The sequence below is a fragment of the Betta splendens genome, chromosome 1, assembly GCF_900634795.4.
Source record: "Betta splendens chromosome 1, fBetSpl5.4, whole genome shotgun sequence".
NCBI classification, from domain to species: Eukaryota; Metazoa; Chordata; class Actinopteri; order Anabantiformes; family Osphronemidae; genus Betta; species Betta splendens.
Window position 1 is genome coordinate 11,331,162 of NC_040881.3, and position 18,721 is coordinate 11,349,882.

At 41.1% G+C, this 18,721-nt stretch overlaps 1 protein-coding gene across 6 annotated transcripts in view; it reads left to right on the plus strand.

Annotated features, from left to right (window-relative positions):
* The window catches only part of ctnna2 (catenin (cadherin-associated protein), alpha 2), a 212,535-nt gene that overhangs the window by 38,903 nt on the left and 154,911 nt on the right, over positions 1 to 18,721 (plus strand). For 5 of the 6 annotated variants that reach the window (XM_055512097.1, XM_055512102.1, XM_029159645.3 and 2 more), the window contains exon 7: positions 10,233 to 10,436. In XM_055512097.1, coding sequence (XP_055368072.1) covers positions 10,233 to 10,436 — 204 coding nt within the window. Of the gene's footprint in view, positions 1 to 10,232; positions 10,437 to 13,851; positions 14,091 to 18,721 lie in introns of those variants that run through there. The other variant, XM_029159653.3, reaches the window with a different exon arrangement.

The following is an 18,721-nucleotide window of genomic DNA, read 5'->3' on the forward strand; positions in this document are numbered from 1 at the left end:
TTGTTGACAGGCCAATTTAGCTGTCATTTTGAGATAATGCAGTGTTCTTTGGCAGTAAGTACCACCGCACCAAGTGGTGATCCAGAGCCCAGCTCTCCTCCAACTTAACCACACTCACTTTTTCTCTACTCACGTCTTCTCTACTGACAAAAATATATATATTTTTTAAAGGACAAACTAAATCAAATGTAGTATTTTTAAATATCTAATTATGTCACAGAAAACTGAAACTGTTTTCTTTCAATATCTAAAGTTCACTCACATTTATGAAAATGTCACGTTTACCACTAATGATTCATGAGTCACATACTGTTTTTACTTGTGGCTTTATCTTTTCAGAGCCACATCTTGCGCCTTTATGCCTGTTTTCAGCTCTGCTTTTCGGTGCTGCCTTTGCAACAAGCTCTACAGTAATTCTTGACAGTTGAATGTGATGTCCTGTTACTGTAGCTCAGCCTGCTAGTACAATTGGCACGTCTCATGCTGTGCTGCTGCCTCATGATTTGTTGTTTCAACACTAGTTTTTTACCGTTCTTACCTAATTGAATCTGGAAAGGAAATTGACAATTCTAGATTCAACACTAAGCTATCACCCCCTGTAAAGTTAGTTAATAATTATGTATGAGGGAAATTGTCATTTTAAACAGATCAATACTGTATGTGCTGTTTAAAACAGTACAAAAACACACTGTGTGTATCCTTCAAATCTAAAAAAATATAATGATTCACAACTTTATAAACCATTTGCAAACCTGATTTTTCTTAATGGACTTTGTTCCTTTTCTTTCATGTTCCTGTCTTGTAGATGTCTTCTCCTCTTTTCTGGTGTATTGCTTAGATCAGTAGAAGGTCCCTATAAACTCATGCATGCATTACAGTCACATATGTAAAGCCGTTAATAAAAAGAACCTACCCTATGTTACTCCCTACAGCTTTATCCCGTCAGGGGTCGCAACAGCAATAATTTGGGCACCCTCCATGATCCTCTCAGAGAGGGGATTGAACCTGAAACTTAAGCAACAGGAGCGCAATATGCTAACCACTGTGCCACAGCCAAGGCCTGTATTTGTCCTGATGCACTACTGTGGCTAAACATCTAGACATCCTAAATTTGAAAAGAATTTAAGACATTTTTATAAAAAGCAACAAAATCCAATTACCTTCACAATATAGAAAAGAATAGCAGCTAAGAGCAAGTGTTACAGAAAAAAGGTATATATATATAGTAATAACACCATCAGAAAGATACAGATAAAAGGGAAGATATATTCAATACTGTATGTGGTTTCAGAATTAGAGGAACAGTAAACATTGACTTTTGTGATTTAAAGAAAGCAAACAATGATAGGAGTAGAAAATACAGCAGAAACTCATAATTCAAAGAACTGCTGATAATCATGCTCCAAAGAAAGAGACTAAAAGTAAATTTAAAGTATTTTTACTTTGTGGAAAAGCAGAAACAAAATCTAAAAATTGGGACATAGTGTAAAAGTCCAGATCTTGTGTTTTGTGGCAGATCATGAATCATGACTCACTCTCATTACATGGTTAGTGGCACCGACTCATGGCTCCACTGACAAACATGGTAGAAAAACATGGAGATTTTCTTTTCTTTGGCCGTTGTGTTATGTACTCTTCATTTAGAACACAGCCAATATATAGTGAAAAAAGGGAAAGTTAAGTGGGCTGAATCATGGGGATGGACAACAGCAGTATCTAGGAGGAGGATTTCAATTGAAGGGGTCATCGTTTTCCTTGAAAAAGAGAAAGGAGAAATGTATTCATATTCAAATGGAGACACCCCCTCCCTCCCCCTTCTGAATGCACACTTTTCAATTATGTGGAATATGTATCTAAACTATTGTCCCCATAACAATCAGAGGCCTGATGGGTTCTGCTGGTTAAAGAATATAGAGTATATATACAGTACTCCATAGTCATCCTTTTCTTACTGCTCATCCACAAGTGAAACAGCCCATGGGGATAAGTCCCAGTACTCCAGATTGCTGGTGGCCCCAGGGCATTCTTGCATTGTCAAAGTCCACCAAAGATGGAGTGATGAACCATGCGTGTAAACACAAACCACCAGTATGACTTTTACAGTACAGTAGAATGAGTTATACAGTATTTACTATACTACAAACAGAAAGATGCAACATTCATTTTTTTGCAAATGTACCATATTTAATGAATTGATTAATATAGAGATATTAATAATTTTAGAATCATTTGATGTTAGGACTTATTAAAGGTAGTTGTCTAATAGAAACTGTTATTGTTAATAATCTGATGGGACCCAGGGCCAGAAGAACACATAAATCGAATTCTATCAGTGTTTGATGCCTTATAAAATAACTATCAGTTATATCCAGTACTTTGACAGGCACTGACCATAAAAGCTGCTGTGTGTCTGATAGCAAAGGAGGAGATATAGGGTGTCATAGCAACACCTTCTGCTACGTAGGCAGAATGTGCCTGGTGCGGGTAATGCTATTTCCTTTGGCCACTGTGAAAGTGCAGACTCCTTACAGTGTTGTGAGTGGTCTTAATCTTTATTAAGACACAGGGGCATTGGTCTGACCCACTGAGCACAGCGCACAGAACATGTGAGAGGGTGTACTCAATCGCCTGCTGAGTAATTAATAAAGACTTCTTCTTCTCCTCTCCCATCGTTTTCTCCTCAGCTGGCCCCCGAAAGACTTTAGCGGCGAACAAAGAAACATAAATCTGAATGTTAATTGTGTCCTTATAACCCCTGTAATTTATAATTACCTATCACTTTTTTACCCTGTTTTCAGTAAACAGTGGTTAATGAATGGGGATTAGTAGGTGAGCAATGATGGCCATAATTAGCCCTAACCTCTTAAGCCTTTTGGCTCAGAGGTGATGTGGCACGTCGCTATTACTGTAGCAACCAATGCCTTTGTTGTGCACCGGCTGAGGTTTTGCACTCAGAGCTTCCAACGCTGCACCATCCACTGGTGTGTGTCTGCCCTTTGACTTCCTCACAGCCGTCTGTGTGTCACTAGAGGGCAACAGCCAACATCTGCCTGGTTCACGTGCTGTGCCGGAGCCGGGGGACGCTATACCCTACTTCCCCCTCAGTCTAAGGTCATGTGCACTGCAAGTAACTAGATGACTGCGTGTGCGACATAGTGTACACATATCTGTTTGTTCATAGTAAGTCTCATAGGAAGTAGTCAGATGTTTTTTTTCAGGGAGGGACTGGGAAGAAAGAACTGACACAGTTAATGAGGTGGAGAAAAGGCTGTTTTACAATATTAACATTTTCTTGCGCCACTGGCTTTTCTGTGAACACAGTAGGTATTCATATAGCACCACTGACACTTTTACTGGTGCCGTGGGGGGACTGGGTCAGATAATCACCTCTCCAGCCTCCATGATTACAAGGAGTCTTGTTGGTGTGTAGTTTTTGTAGTTTGAGCTTCACACCCTCTTGTTTTGTTCTGTGTTAGAATACAGCCATAATCAGTGCAACTTCCTTCAGTGAGTCTATTTTTGTTACACAGGCCCTGAAGAGCTAGTGCACCTTGCCTCTTTCTTGCAGCTTTACATTTACTTACTCGCCAGTGTTGGTAAACTGGAGAAGCTGGAGATTTGTTTTACAAGCTGTCATATTTCTTTACAAAATAAAAGCAGCATATCTCAAAAGAGTGAAAACAGGTTGAAGTCTAGTTGAGTAATCCAATGTTTGTTGGTTTGTGTATTTATCCTTTAATTTGGCACACGCCGCATGAAAACGTCTCCAACATTGACAGACTCCAGTCGGAGTATTTGTTATTTGTGCAGTATCTCTGAAGATTTTTCAGAAACTTGCCAGGATGTCGTTATCTCCTTATTTACTGGAGTCCAGGTAACGCGGAACAGACCGACTTCCAGAAACATTGATTGTGCCTGTCTGCTGAACACATCAAATGAGATTAGCGGAAGACGGCGGGTGCGCCTTTGCTGATGACCCTCAGTATGTGTCCTCTTTGAAACAACTGGACACCGCTGTGAAATGGCCATCTGCAACACGCGCCTGCCGCTTCTCTGACAGCTTCCACCCGAAAGATTAAAACCGCGGATTATCATTAGACGGGCCGGTCCCGCGGTAGAACCTGCAGCCTGTGGACTCCATGTCATTCGAACTGCGCTGTGATTGTCAGCAGGGTCGTCATCACAGCTGTTTTCACGGGAGTCACTTGTCTGAGTATGGTAGGACATAGTCCAAATAACACATTTTACCCACTGTCATACTTTAATCAAGTTAAACACAGTACAAGGTTTGAGCCGCTCATGGAATCACTGTGTTTCAAGGTGATGCTTCTGTGCACAAGAACAGTTTTTGAACCAAGGATACTGCCCACAGTTGGTCCTTCACACATGCAACACACAACAGGAGATTGTCCCTGTCGGACTTGTCAGACACCCATTGGACACATTGGACATCTCACTGTGAATCCTCAAGACTTGCTCTTCCTACACCTGCTAAATCAGACTTCATCAGACTCGGCCAACTGTATAAGACACTTGTCTTAAATCATATTCACCTGAGTTCAGGTTTCCAGTGCATGTCTGAAAATTGGTGAAGGAGACTTGTGGAGGGGGAAAGTGGAAGACATGTAAATGATGGCAAGGAGAGAGACAACCAGTAAAGGAGTTAAATACCCTTCAGGTGGAATGACTGCTGGTTGGCAGATAGCCTCTTGAACACAAACCAGCAAGTTTACTGGGTAATAAGTGAGGGGCAGAGACCCAGCGTGATTAGAAAATTAGAATGATAATTGTTTGCCTGCTTGAACTTGCACTAAAAGCTTCATTTGACATGCAGTTTGCTCACTTGCTTTAATGGTTTTAACTCCAGGGGAACTCAGAGGGGGAAAAACGCCTTAAGAGCAGTTTGTCATTTCGGAGCCGAGGGAGCAGAGGGAAAAAATGTTTCTGAAAAAGCGGTACCACTAAAAATGCAATGCTTGATATAATCAAAATTTAACGTTTAACGTGTTTGCAAACTGAGCAGAATTTATATAAGAATAGTCGATAAATGGCATTTTTAACCAAAATGTTTTTTATTTCTAGTCTTTCAGAGCTTTAGGACTAAAGGGAAAGTTCCAATATTCCCATGCCATCACTTGATACAGTGAAATATTGGAAACCATCTAGTGTGTTGCGCCAGGCCCCGTTTCCCACCCACACAGACCCCCACCCTAATGCTTTCATGCAGCCTTCTCTACATCCATTGCCAGAGAGCCTGGGAACTGCTCCAACTACCATTACCTGGGCATGCGAGGAGCCTTGTTGCCCTTATTATGCTACTGTACTGTATGATTTATGGCTCTGTCTTTCTGTATCTGCTACATTAATAAACATTTGAGCACACAATCATAATTTACCTTACAGTGTTTTGAATACCAGCAGTATCATGCCTTCAGCCTCCTGCGCATCACCGCTGAGGACCGTATTACTTTAGATTACATAGTTCTGGTCATTGCCTTTACGGGCCCAGTGCACTACCCATCATATCGCGTGGCCATTCATTCAAGACAGGCGACCTTCAGCTAGTACGTTAGGGTGCTTGAAGTAAAAGGGAAAACAACAAAAACTAAAACCACACATATCATTCTGTTCTATCTTGTAGCTTTCGCTCTCCCTGTTATGTTTCCACACGTGCGGTGACTTTTTGCAAAGGAAGGGCATTATTACGTCTCTTATCACTCCTCATTATAATTATTTAACCAAAAACAACAAACAATGGGATATAAGGTGTTGGAAACAATGTAGGGGCCATAGGCTGTGAGTGGGTTACAATACAGTGTTACAGCAGCAACGTGCATGTGCATGTATGTTACTCATCTGGACCAAGCTCCATCTCTAGGATGTGTTTATCACCTGCTGCTGTAACTGTCCACGTACCCAATGGTGTTAATAGATTTCAAAGCAACTACAAAAACATTTACATTTGCAGTTAAATGGCAAAATGTCACCTTTTAGGTTTGACTAAAAGAAATGTGCAAACTCGCAGTGACTCGGTCGGTGTTATAAAGAGGAAATGTGTATCGCACACAACTCTGAATATATCTCAGGCATGTTTTAAGGAAGGACTGCCCACAGAGAACCAAAGTACTTAATGCTATGTAAAAATGTTGATTGTGCTCAAAACTGCTATTTCTGTTCCCTAATCAAGTTGATTAGATGCAAAGCCTCGCTGCATCTTCCCTTAGGTATAGCCTCCATGAGGTGGGTCACATTCTACCTGATATAATTAAAGCAGCAGGATACGAGCTCAATTATTAATCAACATATCCTGACCACTGGCACGTCTCGCATCTAAATATGCGCCTGTAAGTGGTTCACTGTGGAGACCCAGTCTGAATGATGCGTCCTGTTCCTGAGCTCCTTCCACATCCCCTTTCTACCTCACTGCATATGCTGTACATTTCTATACTGTATAATTACTCGCGCAACATCTGGAGAACTGAGTTCGGTTGTTGACTGACTCTGTCCCCGTAGGAGGTCGGAACGGCTTTTTTCTGCGTTCAAAGTGCAACACTAATTAACGTATGCGTGGCAATTCCAGTCCGGTTTTAGTTTGAATGAAGTTTTAACAACCATATGTCTCTTTTCGTCTTTTATTGGGGATCCTGAAGCTGTACATTTTAAAGACATGCACTTTGAAAACACTTTGCCTTTAGCTCGATGTGCTGCTGGTTACAGGACATACAGTATTTATGCAAAACATAAATATTAAACTTCATATGGTCTTTAAAGGCCAAGCAACATATAAATATCAACATGTCTGATGTAACTGATTGTAGCTGCAGATGCTCAACATAGATTTTCTGTTTTTTTTTAATTGAGATGTTTGCACTAACTGACAGCAAGGCTGTCTGTAGCACTTTTATTGGAATTTTATGTTGGCCATCAGATCCTAGTTGTCCTTTAAATCTCATGGACCCACCCATCTGTAGTTTTGTACCGTATTTCCCACAGTACGTACAGTAGTCTCAAAGTGTGCAGTGTAATCCGCTCTAATACTGCTCCCACGCAAACGGGCTTTTCCAGGGCTGTTTAGTGGCCTTCCAGTGTGTGACAATAGAAGGGCGCTCTTCATTAGGTTGATCAATCAGAGAGTGGGTTATGACTAAATCCCCTCCTGGGCCAGTGTCGGCAGAGCTTTGTCAAACAGCCCATGAACCCTGCACTAGAATCCTCCAGAGGCCATATAGTTGTATGTTCAAGACTTTCTTTAACTTCCCTCTCAGACAAAACAGTTGTCATCAAATATTGGAAAGTTCTTGAAGGCACATTTGACATAGGCTGATGTGACATGTGCCCCGTCTCATGGTTGATGCCCCAAAGTGGGGTCAAACTAATAACCTTAGCCTTTGTAGGGCAAACATAAGGTTGCCTCTGGCTTTGATACACTGTCAAAATCAAACATTACATGCACATAGAACTAGGGGCTTGAAGCCTGGCCTAGAAATGAGAGCGAAAGCTTAACTCTTTCACCAGCTTGCATACAATAAAGCACCGGCACAGAGCAGTTTGATCTTTCCTGTGTGACACTGCACAAAAAGCCCCTGGTATCTTTTCAAGTGGGTTACAAACAAAGGTAGAGTAGCGCATTGGAACTAGCATACAGCGGAGATACTCGAAAGGTTTATCCTTAGAATTTGCACTAATAATAATAATATTTTCACATGCTGGTGGTGGTGATCTGCAAAGTATTATTTTATTCTTTTAATATAGCGAGGAGAGTCTGAACAAACCCAAGCTTCATAAACCAGCAGTTGCACCCTGTAAAACCGACTTCAATTTTAGTCATGTATGTGACATTCTTGTAGACTTTGAATGACTTTTACCAATTACCTTGAAAACCTCCCAGTCTTTCTGAAAGCAGCCTTTGCTCCTCTTTGTACTCCGTCTATTCCCAACACGCAGCGATAATTGCAGCTTCACATCCTGTGTGGAATAACAATTGAGCAGGGTCTTTAGTGAATGTTTTCTCTTCTTTATGTTCTCGTCTTCCCTGCATCTTCCCATGTCATTTTTGCAGCACATCGATCTTTCTCGAGTTCCTTTTTTTTCTTTGTCTTCCTACAGCTCATTCTGATTAGATGTCAACATCAGGGTATCCGTTCCACAGCAGCGGGAGATGAGCAGCAGAGGATGGTTTTCATATTGATAAATATGAATTGAATCAAACATAGCTTTTTGTTTTGTTTTGTTGTGTTTGTCTAAAATATTCTTTGAGACCAAATGACAAAAAAATATTAATCATTAATAACACTTCACTTCTTTGAGTTCAATTTGAATTCAACAAATTAATTATTCCTTTTTTTGTCATTTGTGTTTATCTAACATTTAAAAGCACTTGTTGCCAAATCTCTCTTCTTTTATTTAACTTTATTTTATTCGCACATGGCGTATAACTCTTTGTTGTATTTATTGGATTGAAGATAAAAAGTGGTTTATTCTCACTGCAGCCCTTGCTTTCTCATACCACATATTTTCGTGCATCATCCGACAGCCTGCCACGCTGCACCAAGCTCACACTGGCTGAACACAGACAAAAGGTGCAGCAAGGCTCTAAACTGATGGTCCTCATCCATCCCACACTTTAAGACCTTTCCAATTAGATGTATCACTGTTTGTTATTTATTTGTTTAAATTGTCATTTTATTGTTATTATAAAACACAATTTGCATCAAGACAAATGTTGTTGTTCTGCTTGACTTGCTTTCTCAGTTCACTGCACCACTGCATGTTTTCCTATGACACTAAATGTAAACAAGACGAAATAAGGCAAAATTAAAACAAATACCTTTATTACAGCAGTAGTCATACAGTATTATTTATGGCAGGGGAGATGAACACATACTATAAGTATGAAAGTAAATCATATTATGTGCTACTGAATACATTACCCCATCAGCTAGAATTATAGCCATTTAGCCTTTATATAAAAACTAGGGCGAGGAAGAGAGAATAGCTCCTAACAATGGTTTGTTATTATTCATGTAGAGATGCTCTTTACATACTGTACCCTCCACTGCCGTTTGCTTCTCCACATCTTTTGTCCCCCAGAGTGAGGTTTCACACAGAAGACCTGATCATCCTACAGTACCTGCTTACGAAACAAACTTGTTAGTGTCACTTTCCATCTCGTCACTGGACACTTTTGTTCACTGGAAGAAATGCACCAAAAACACTGTAAAAGGCTCCTTGCCAGTGAACTTACAAGCAAACGGCAAAACAACTCTTGGGATATCTAAAGTTTAGAACTAAGACAATCACAATCAGGGATCAAAGGTCACAGCCACAGTAGCAGTGAAGCTGCTTCCCTGTTTGACCAAGCTGTGGCATTGAGGACTAGGGCACAGCGTTTCACATACACGAGGCCTGTAACAATGGAAAAACATGAGGAGCTCTGCTTTGTATCTTATAACCAATGATGTTTTGGAGAGAGTTTCACTTTAAATGTCTTATCTCTAAGACAAGCGAGCCGTCTTCATGCACTCTTGCTTTTGCCTGTCTTAGTCACGGTAGTTGATTGTTGTCGTATCAGTTTATCCTCACTCAGTACTGCAATTTGCATACATTTTAATAAATTTGTAAACAAACCTGTTGTGTATCCAAACCGGATGCAGCTATTTTATGTGTTAATAAATATCTGACTCCATGACATGTTCTAATTTGTTAATGTGATTTGTGTTCTCATGGAAAGAAAGTCATCTGGCTGTAGGTTTTAAAGATGCTTTCAAGTTTGGCTTCCATTTTCCCCTTGAAGGGATTTGTTATAAAACACTTTATCCTTGAAATTTCTCAGTCAAAGCTTTTTTGTAAGTGAAGGCCTCCTGGTTCTTAAAGTACATCTGATGTCGGGCTGTTTATTTTACATGCATTCAGTATTTTTGTATTGAATATGTACTTGAATATCTATTGTATTAAAATAAATTCCAGCACATGCAAAAAAGATTCTAAATATTAGGCACAGTGTCATCTTCTCTTTAGTTCACTGGCAAGTTGACAGGCTTTTGATCTGGCATTAGAAATGATTCCCTGTGGGCATCCATCACTATGTCACTGTCACCAAATCCACTGAATAACTCAACACACTTATATTATTGAAGTTTACACAGCAGCTTGTCACAGAGGGCTGTTCCACATTTCAGCCCAGTTAGGCACGCATTACTGTGCTGACCTTCTCTTTATCTCTCGCCTAACAGAACAAGATCATCCTGGATCCTCTGACATTCAGCGAGGCCCGTTTCCGGCCCTCTCTGGAGGAGCGTCTGGAGAGCATTATCAGCGGTGCCGCTCTGATGGCTGACTCGTCGTGCACGCGCGATGACCGGCGTGAGCGCATCGTGGCTGAGTGCAATGCCGTGCGACAGGCCCTTCAGGACTTGTTGAGCGAGTACATGAACAACGTAAGTTACTGTACGCATACACATCCCATACACATCTGGATACGAGGCCATCTGCATCTAGCTGAAGTCCCTCAGCATTCAAGGGAATAGTAATTCTATTAGATATAACTTTTATCATACTGAGGGTTAAAGTGTTTTTCTGTTGAAAAAACACATACTGTACAACTCTCCTCTTTCGCGGTAAAGTCTGTTCACATTTAAAAATGCAAACTTAGTGTCAATCAAAGAGAAACACAAAGCCTCAGCGGGGCTGGCTGCCATTGTGCATAATGCTTGATCTAGAAACTCTTAAATGCCACTTGTGGCCACAGAGTAATTGAAAAGCAAGCTGTCTATTGATTCCTACAGTATCGGTTCTCCTGCTGGCAAAGAGCCCTACACAATTCTCTATAACCTTTAACCCTGTGCTGGGTATTTGTTGTGCTCATAAAGCAGTCTTGAGAAAATGGGCGATTATTAAATAAGGGTCCATTTCCCATTAGAGATCCTCTCTGCCTGTAATAGAATATTAACAACAGTTCTCAATAATTCTACATTATCTATACACAACACAATTTGTGTGTGTGTGTGTGTGTGTGTGTCACATTACAGTAATTGCCTTCACTCAGGGTCAAAGTCAGTTATATATATATATATATATATATATAATATATATATATATATATATATATATATTTCTAATTTCTTATCTTTGTTGTTAAAACTTGAAGACTGGTTTTTAAACAGCTAAAATCAGTTACTGCAATGTCTGAGAGTCTCTATATTAATTGCCACTGAGTGCCACAAATCACTGAGTTATGTTTTTGTAATGTATATACACTGACCAAATCACAACTGTTGATGCTGTGGCTGATTCCAATAATTTCATGGGTATGGGTCATATCAAAATGCATTATAGAAAAAAAAGACTTTGGGCAGAGATCTTTTCCCTCCCACTCTTATAGAAACTACAATAACTTCATACTGTATGTGTGTATCTTTATAAAAACTCAGATGTCCTACTCCCCTCTTAAGGCATGACAGCATTTTGCTAAAGTAATTGTGCCTTGGTTCATTAGGCCCATGAGTTGTGTTGTAGAGGCTACAGCTGGGGGATTGTTGACAGCCCCTGGCTGTCCTAGCAAGGAGCTGAGAGTAAGTCACAACGACACAGTGAACAAAATGCTTCCACTTCTCAGCCCCGCATCCTCAATAGGGGAACAACAACCAGGAGAAAACACACAAGGTCTCATTACCAAGTTTAATCGTGAAGAAATTATTTCATCTTAAAATGCTAGAGAGATGTATAAGAAACTCCTGAAGTGCAGTTTTGCTACTTTATCACTCCTACGTGTCCATTGTCACTTTAACTCAAGGAGACTTTGCTTACTGATAGTGATGTGCTACAGAAAGTCATTTTATTTTCTATTTACCACATAAGATGCATAGTCACACACTGTGGTTCATCCTGTGCATTACTGTGATTTTCACTTTTAGTCCAATAAACAAACAACATCACAAGCTTCAAACAGCTGTTGGCAGAGATCAGAAGTCACAGATTCTCTGAATCATCTCATTACTGCAGCGCTACATGTACTGTTGCAGACTGTTATTAATTTACTATACAATTAGGTTAGTCAGAGATTACCTAAATATGACCACTGATGGAAAATAACCACTGAGTCTCAAATCATTTTTGAATATGGATCTTGGGGAGAATTGTTCCCACTCAGTGTGAAAAATATTCTGCAGTAAACGCTACCAGCTGCCAGTGTGACAAAGTTGCTTTTGGCTGTAAACTAAAAGACCTTTGTTCCAAGTTTACTGAAGAAATGTAAACATCCAGTTGCATTTATTTTTCCTCTCCCCTTTTCATTCAGTCACTCCCCCTTCCCTCTCCCAACACACAAATTTTATAGGAAGCTTGAACCGCAGCACAAGGTTAATCAATGTGGTAGCCGGCAATAAATTAGGTTCAAGTGACAGGAGAATGTCCATACCTGTCTGAGCCGCTGGTGATCTGTGATTGGTGACAGCAGGCCCAGCTCCCTGGCTGGTGCTGAATCATCAGGAGCAGCTGATTTAGTTACGGTAGCTCAGACAGGGCCAATCTATCAATTGATCTGGGGAGTAATGCATAACCATCTTGGGTCAAGGGAGGCTGGGCAGAATATAGCCATAGCCAGGAGCCATGGCAGGTGAAAGGGGACAGCTCGACAGGCCTGCGAGCAGCGGGGAGAAGGATTTAGGGAGTGTGATAGCGAGCGCACTAATCTCACTGTTAGTTGGATGTGGCACATAAAACTAAACGGAGGTTGTGAGGTAGGATGATCATTAGGGGTGAGACTGATGGCCTTCCTGCTCACACAGCTCCACCGGGAGTTGCCGTGGCAAATGCTCTGAGCTCAAGCGGGGTGACAGGTCACACACCCCGTCAAATGTTCTATGTGCTTGCTCGCACTGTTTACATAAGTCCCTGTTTAGCTGCTACCGTGTTAGTGGTGAAAATAAGGAAGTCAGAGCAAAAAATAAATAAAAATGGGCCCGGCGAGGGCGGATAAAGTTGCTGAACATAGTTCATTGACAGGCGGGGATCGATAGTGAACCCCTGGGCTGAAGGCCATTATATACTTAAAAATAGAAGTGCTGTTCGGACAGTCCAAATTCGGTGAAAGCTCCTTGACATTCATGGGAGGAGGGAGAACCCAGTGGGGGAGAAGATGCAGACAAGCCAGCTGATGAATTGCTATGAAAGTTTTCTTTTTCCCCACACAATCAAGACACCGTCAACTAATGATGTACATGTACAGTACAGTACGCAGGTTTCTTTTGTCGTTGGACGGCTATATCATGGCTGGAACGTCTGCGTCTGAGCGCTAATGAACGACGCCCCGTGGCTGTCATCTCCTCCAAAAGAAGAATCGTCTGGATGCATAAACACCGGAGCCAGTCGTTGCCCACACTCGCTGTCTCTCTCTTATCTCCTTGTCTAGAAGCCTCCGCACAAACACTTTGTATCGCGCCAAACCCGATACTGCCACCGCACAGTGTCACTGCAACACACACAGGCCCGCTGCTGTTTCGGGTGTCACTGTTCTGACAGGGTAGCGGTGTCACCCAAGACTGGATTGGAGAATCAGAGTGGAATAAAATAGATCTTTCTCCCACCGTAGCTCCTCTGATGTGCTTGACTGTCTATCACCTTAAACCGGCTGAGGGCTGCAGATGTAACAGATATGTACATGGAAGCCAAATTTACCTTGACAAGGTTTTCTAGGGCCAAGTGTGTCCCTCTTAGGGCCACTGGCTCACCCTGTTTCTTGAAAATTCAAAAAAATGGATTATGATCTGATGCTGTTGAATGTCTTACAGTAGCTACTGCTGAAGATAAATGAAGTATCAAATGTCATAGAAATGATTATTTCCTTTGTTAAAGGGCACAGCGGAGTTATGAAGTACACAGCATACAGTGCCTGCAGTGATGTGAAGCATGGCAGCGCTGCAGGGGAAGAGGTTAAGCCGGCGCCTGGAGCTTCCGTACTGTGTGATGTTGGTGTGGCATTACCTGAGCATGCCCACTGCTTTGAGGCCGGCTGTTGGCGCCTTGTTCCTACTCCGTCTCGCGCTCGCGTGATTTCTATCTTCTTGTTTCCCCTCATCTTGTTATGTTCACTGTGGTCGGCGGCCACACAAATGTTGTTAACATGCAAATATCATTGAGCGAAATTTCAATCAATAATTTGTATGTTTCCCTTCATTTGATTATCTTGGTGTTAGACTCTATAGATTTTCTGATTACTCTAAGAGGAGCACTTGATTTCCTGGTAACAGCCACGCGGTTCTCAGTGCGTTGATATAATTGCACACCTGTTTAATCCAAGAGGATTTTACTTGTATGATTAGTGATCAGATTTGCAAGAGCATCCTTTTTGTTTTTCAGTTTTTTCTTTTATTTATTTCTCTCCATTTTCCAGTTGTCCTTACATCATGGTCCCTCCAGACTCAGCACTTACACCCCATTAAATGTCCCAGGCCCAGCCATAAATCATTGGTTCCCCACAGCGTCCCATGCCCTCCCTCCCATCTGTCAACACCTAATGCGCCACACGACAAGCTGCAATCCACTGTGCACCAACAACCCACTCGCTTTGAACAACTTAGCTTTCTCAGCTATTGAAGGCTGACTCAAAGACACAGCCCCTGAAGGGGATTGACCAGAAGGCCCAGGTAAAAACTGTAAGTCTATTCAAGCCCCTTGGGAGAGTAAGAGGGATCCTTTATTCCCACCGCTACAATCTGAGAGCGAGTTGGAGACAGCCGAGGCGACTGACCCACAGTGAATGTCCTTTACTGAGATAGCAAGGCCACCTGCGTGTGGAGGGACCAAGCTCAAAGAGATCCCCTGCTGGTAACTTTTCACTGAACATATATGGGTTAACAGGATTTCATCCCTATACTGCACTTCAGCAACTTCGCTGAGCCTCATTTACAGTAGGTACGTGGCTCTTTAGAACCCCTATCATAACCATCACATCTTATTGCCTCAGTCATGCAGCACAGCACAAACTACACACACACACACACACACACACACACACACACACACACACACACACACACACACACACACACACACACACACACTAACTAGGTATTGATCATCAATTAAACTCCAGTGCAATTAAAACTAATAATGAATAATTTAGTCCAGACTATGAAGAACCAAATTAAACACAAATGTTTAATTTCAGTCAATCAATTTATCAAGTTATGTGAATTCACTAGTCATTTGTACTAGAATTATCTACTTCTACTGTTTTTTTGTTATGCTAGTAACCATGAACCTACCAGCATTACTGCTTAGTTACACTGTGTGGTACAGTAGCTATTGCTGGTATTCAGGCCATTATGAAATTTAAACAGAAATTAAAAACAATGCTGTTCCAAGGCTAAATAACTTTTAGAGACAGATGCTGGGAAGCGTGCTTTCAGGTCATTCATCCATCCATGAACCTTCCACCGCTTCGTCCCCGTAGGGGCCGCTCTCCCTAAACTACTGTAGGGCGAGAGGTGGGGCTCATCCTGGACAGGTCGCCAGGCCACCTTTAATTCAGATCACAGTCACCCTTTAATGGCCATTCTGCAGTTTTCATGATGACAGCTTCCAATTTTGAGCTGACATACAGTGAGCATGAAGGAATATGTTTTGTTCTTCAGCTGTGCAGTTTGACATTTCATACAACTTGTCTACTCACCGCTGATGTTGTGTGACATTTTTCCTGTTAATATAGTTTTCTTCTTTGACCTTTATCGTTCAGTAATTCCACTGCCAAAAACAAGCCAAATGCACATGCTTAATAACTTCCATGGAATATGTAATACTGTGGGTACTGTGCACCTGTGATCCAGACAAGGTTTGAGTGGTTTTACGTATAATAGAAGACTGGAGGGAAAAAGGGGGTTAGAGGGTTTTACTTTGCCCAAGCAGTAATAAGCACCTGTCTTTCCTCTTGTATTTTAAATAGGTCACTGCAGCTGCTGCGGCTTAAAAAAACAATATTAAAGTCAGATTTTCTGACGAAAGCAGGTGTTTTTTATTACCACTGTTTGATTTAGAAGGCATGTTAACCGCTATGAACAAAGCCTGGCCCCCTTCAGTGACATCACAGTAAAAATCTTGAAAGGGTTTTAGAGTCACGTAGCTACAGTACAGAACGACACCTTAATAGCTGGATCCTTTCAACAGCTGTTGCAAATATTGTCACCTGATTGTTGCTAGATATTAATGGGCACTAGATCTTTAGATTTTTATTACCATCATTAATCTCTGGTAAAGTAAACAGTAATTGCAATGATAGTCATATCCGTGACTCCCCATGATTTAAAGTAGCTGGCTGGAGACAGTGCTGTATAGCTAAGGCCTACCTGCTGCAGGACAGCCAGCAGGGTACTTGTGAGACCCTTTGCTTGAGCAAAGAGGCTTTTGAACTAAACCTGAGGACACTTGAGAGGCACTTAGGCCAACCACACAAGCACTGACCAGAGAGGCAGTGGGGTTAAGTGGGCCTTTTGAGTTCAGGTGAAGAGTTGGGGGAATATGGAATCACGATTATCCACGTGTCTCGTTTGGTGCAAATTTGCAGAGCTCCTGCTCAACCATGTGCACACAACTGGACCTAAATGCTTTTTAGAGAGGTTCCATAATTTACCTTTTAACTCTCTCTGCTGGACACAGTTGTTCCTACTGTAGGTTGATTAGAGGCAACAGATCTGGCACGGCTTTGCAAGATTTGTCATACTGTATCTCTTGCCAAATGGAAATATCAAAGGTCTCATAATTAAGATCTCCAATATTCAACTATCTGGACTTTTTTATATACTTTATACTTTATATATATATATATATATATATATCCCCACACGTCTTAGAACTGGTGCAGCACTTCCTCCCTGGTAAGCCCCTCAATGGGGCTTAAAATGACTTTCTGTGTGTGCTTACCAGCTGTGTACAGTAAGCAGTGGCCGCAGTATCAATTAGAGAACCCTGCTATGCTCTACACTGAACTGCTGCTTTAGCTGTGACTGGAGAAGAAACATTATCCTCTGCGGGCTGTAATAAGTAGCAAGCAGATCACATCCCGGACAAAGGCTGGCTGCTGTGAGCAACCCTAACATGATTGATATTGATAGCTGGGTCAAAGTATAGAATCAGCCCTAATAATATTAAGAGAGCAGACATAGAGGGAAGCTCTAATGGTATTAGCTACACATGTTTGGGTTGTAAATACATGCTGTTTAACTTTAAATGCACTGGGAAATCAAGTAAATGTGGATTCTATGGGAACTATTTTGGTAACTTCTAATGACTTATTGCAGAAGATACAGTAACTGTACATAAGCTGAGACCTTCACACATGTCTCTATCTGTTTACTCAGTGCTGTTGCAATGATGATACTGCAAAATACATACTCGCAAAAATGGCCACAGTCTTTTTGATTCTGTTTGCATTTTTAATAGCTTCATTTGGTTTATACATGTTTACAGTGCACCTTCAATGGATTCTTTGTCATCAAAAATCAGAGGTATCTTGTTAAAGTTACAATCACAAATAACAATAACATTTCCGTCTTTTGTTAAAGTTTAATTAATGCTTTGTAGGTTTCTGGCAGATTGTTTGAGTAGGACTTCTGAAAATCAAATTCACTGGGAAAGAAAGAAATCAACATGCAGCCTGGCACGTAATTGCTGTTTTGCATATTACTGTGGCCCTTGCTTTGTTGAGTCTGTCTCTTTTACCTATTTTTCTTTAAACCTGCCTCTTTCTACGCTTCTGGTGCAGCTGCATTTCTTTTACCTTCTCTGTGACATTTGCAGTAGTGGCACAATATAAAGCTTTGCCCCTCTCCTGCTAAACATCTATCAGCTCCTCCCACCCTTGCCATTGACCTTCTGAAGTACTTTCTATTCCACTATCAGCCTTAGATAACACATACAGTGTAAGTGGACATTGGCATATGTTGTTACGGCAACAGTGTCCCTACAGTGTGCTGTAAACAGCTAGACCCAACCTTACCTGCCAATATCATTCATTTCTAGTTAGTAATCACTTAAAAGTCTCATAAATTCATTTAATTCATTTCAAACAGGCAAACAGGTTGAGCATATATCATATTGATTCTTAGCCTCCATCTACTTTTTATTATATTGTTACTCTGCAGCAGAGTCAAGTTTCATCACACCCTCTGGATCCATATAACAGCACAAACTCATCTTATTGTCACTAATAAAGTGATTACTTAGACTGAGAAAAGGTCTAAAAGGCTTTTTCATGGCTTCTGGGTCATAATTCCCTGAAGGACTGGGAAAATATGACTGACTATAGTGCCAGAGAAGAATGAGGGGGGTCGTTGTGGGCACACTTTATAGCTCACTGACCTTTTAAAGAAATAGATTGTTGTTCCGTTAGATCATGCACTTTATATACATCCAGTTGTTGCCAGTTCTTTTGTAATGCATTATTGATTTTTGTTAGCTTCATTATTCTATTTAAAGGCCAAAAACACTTGCATTTCTATCCCTAGGTAAAGGATTGACATGACAGAAATGAGTTATGATTTACTCTCTATGTTGATGTTCATTTAGGACAGACATGACTTGAATTGATAGTGGTTTGTAAGAAATAGACTTTTTTGCTTGTAGCATATTAGGATTGGCCTGTGGTGAATTTATCATCTTTTTCTCTTGAATCATCACATACTGTAGTCTTGAACAGATCCCAGGGATGCAGGCACCTCTCTATGCATTA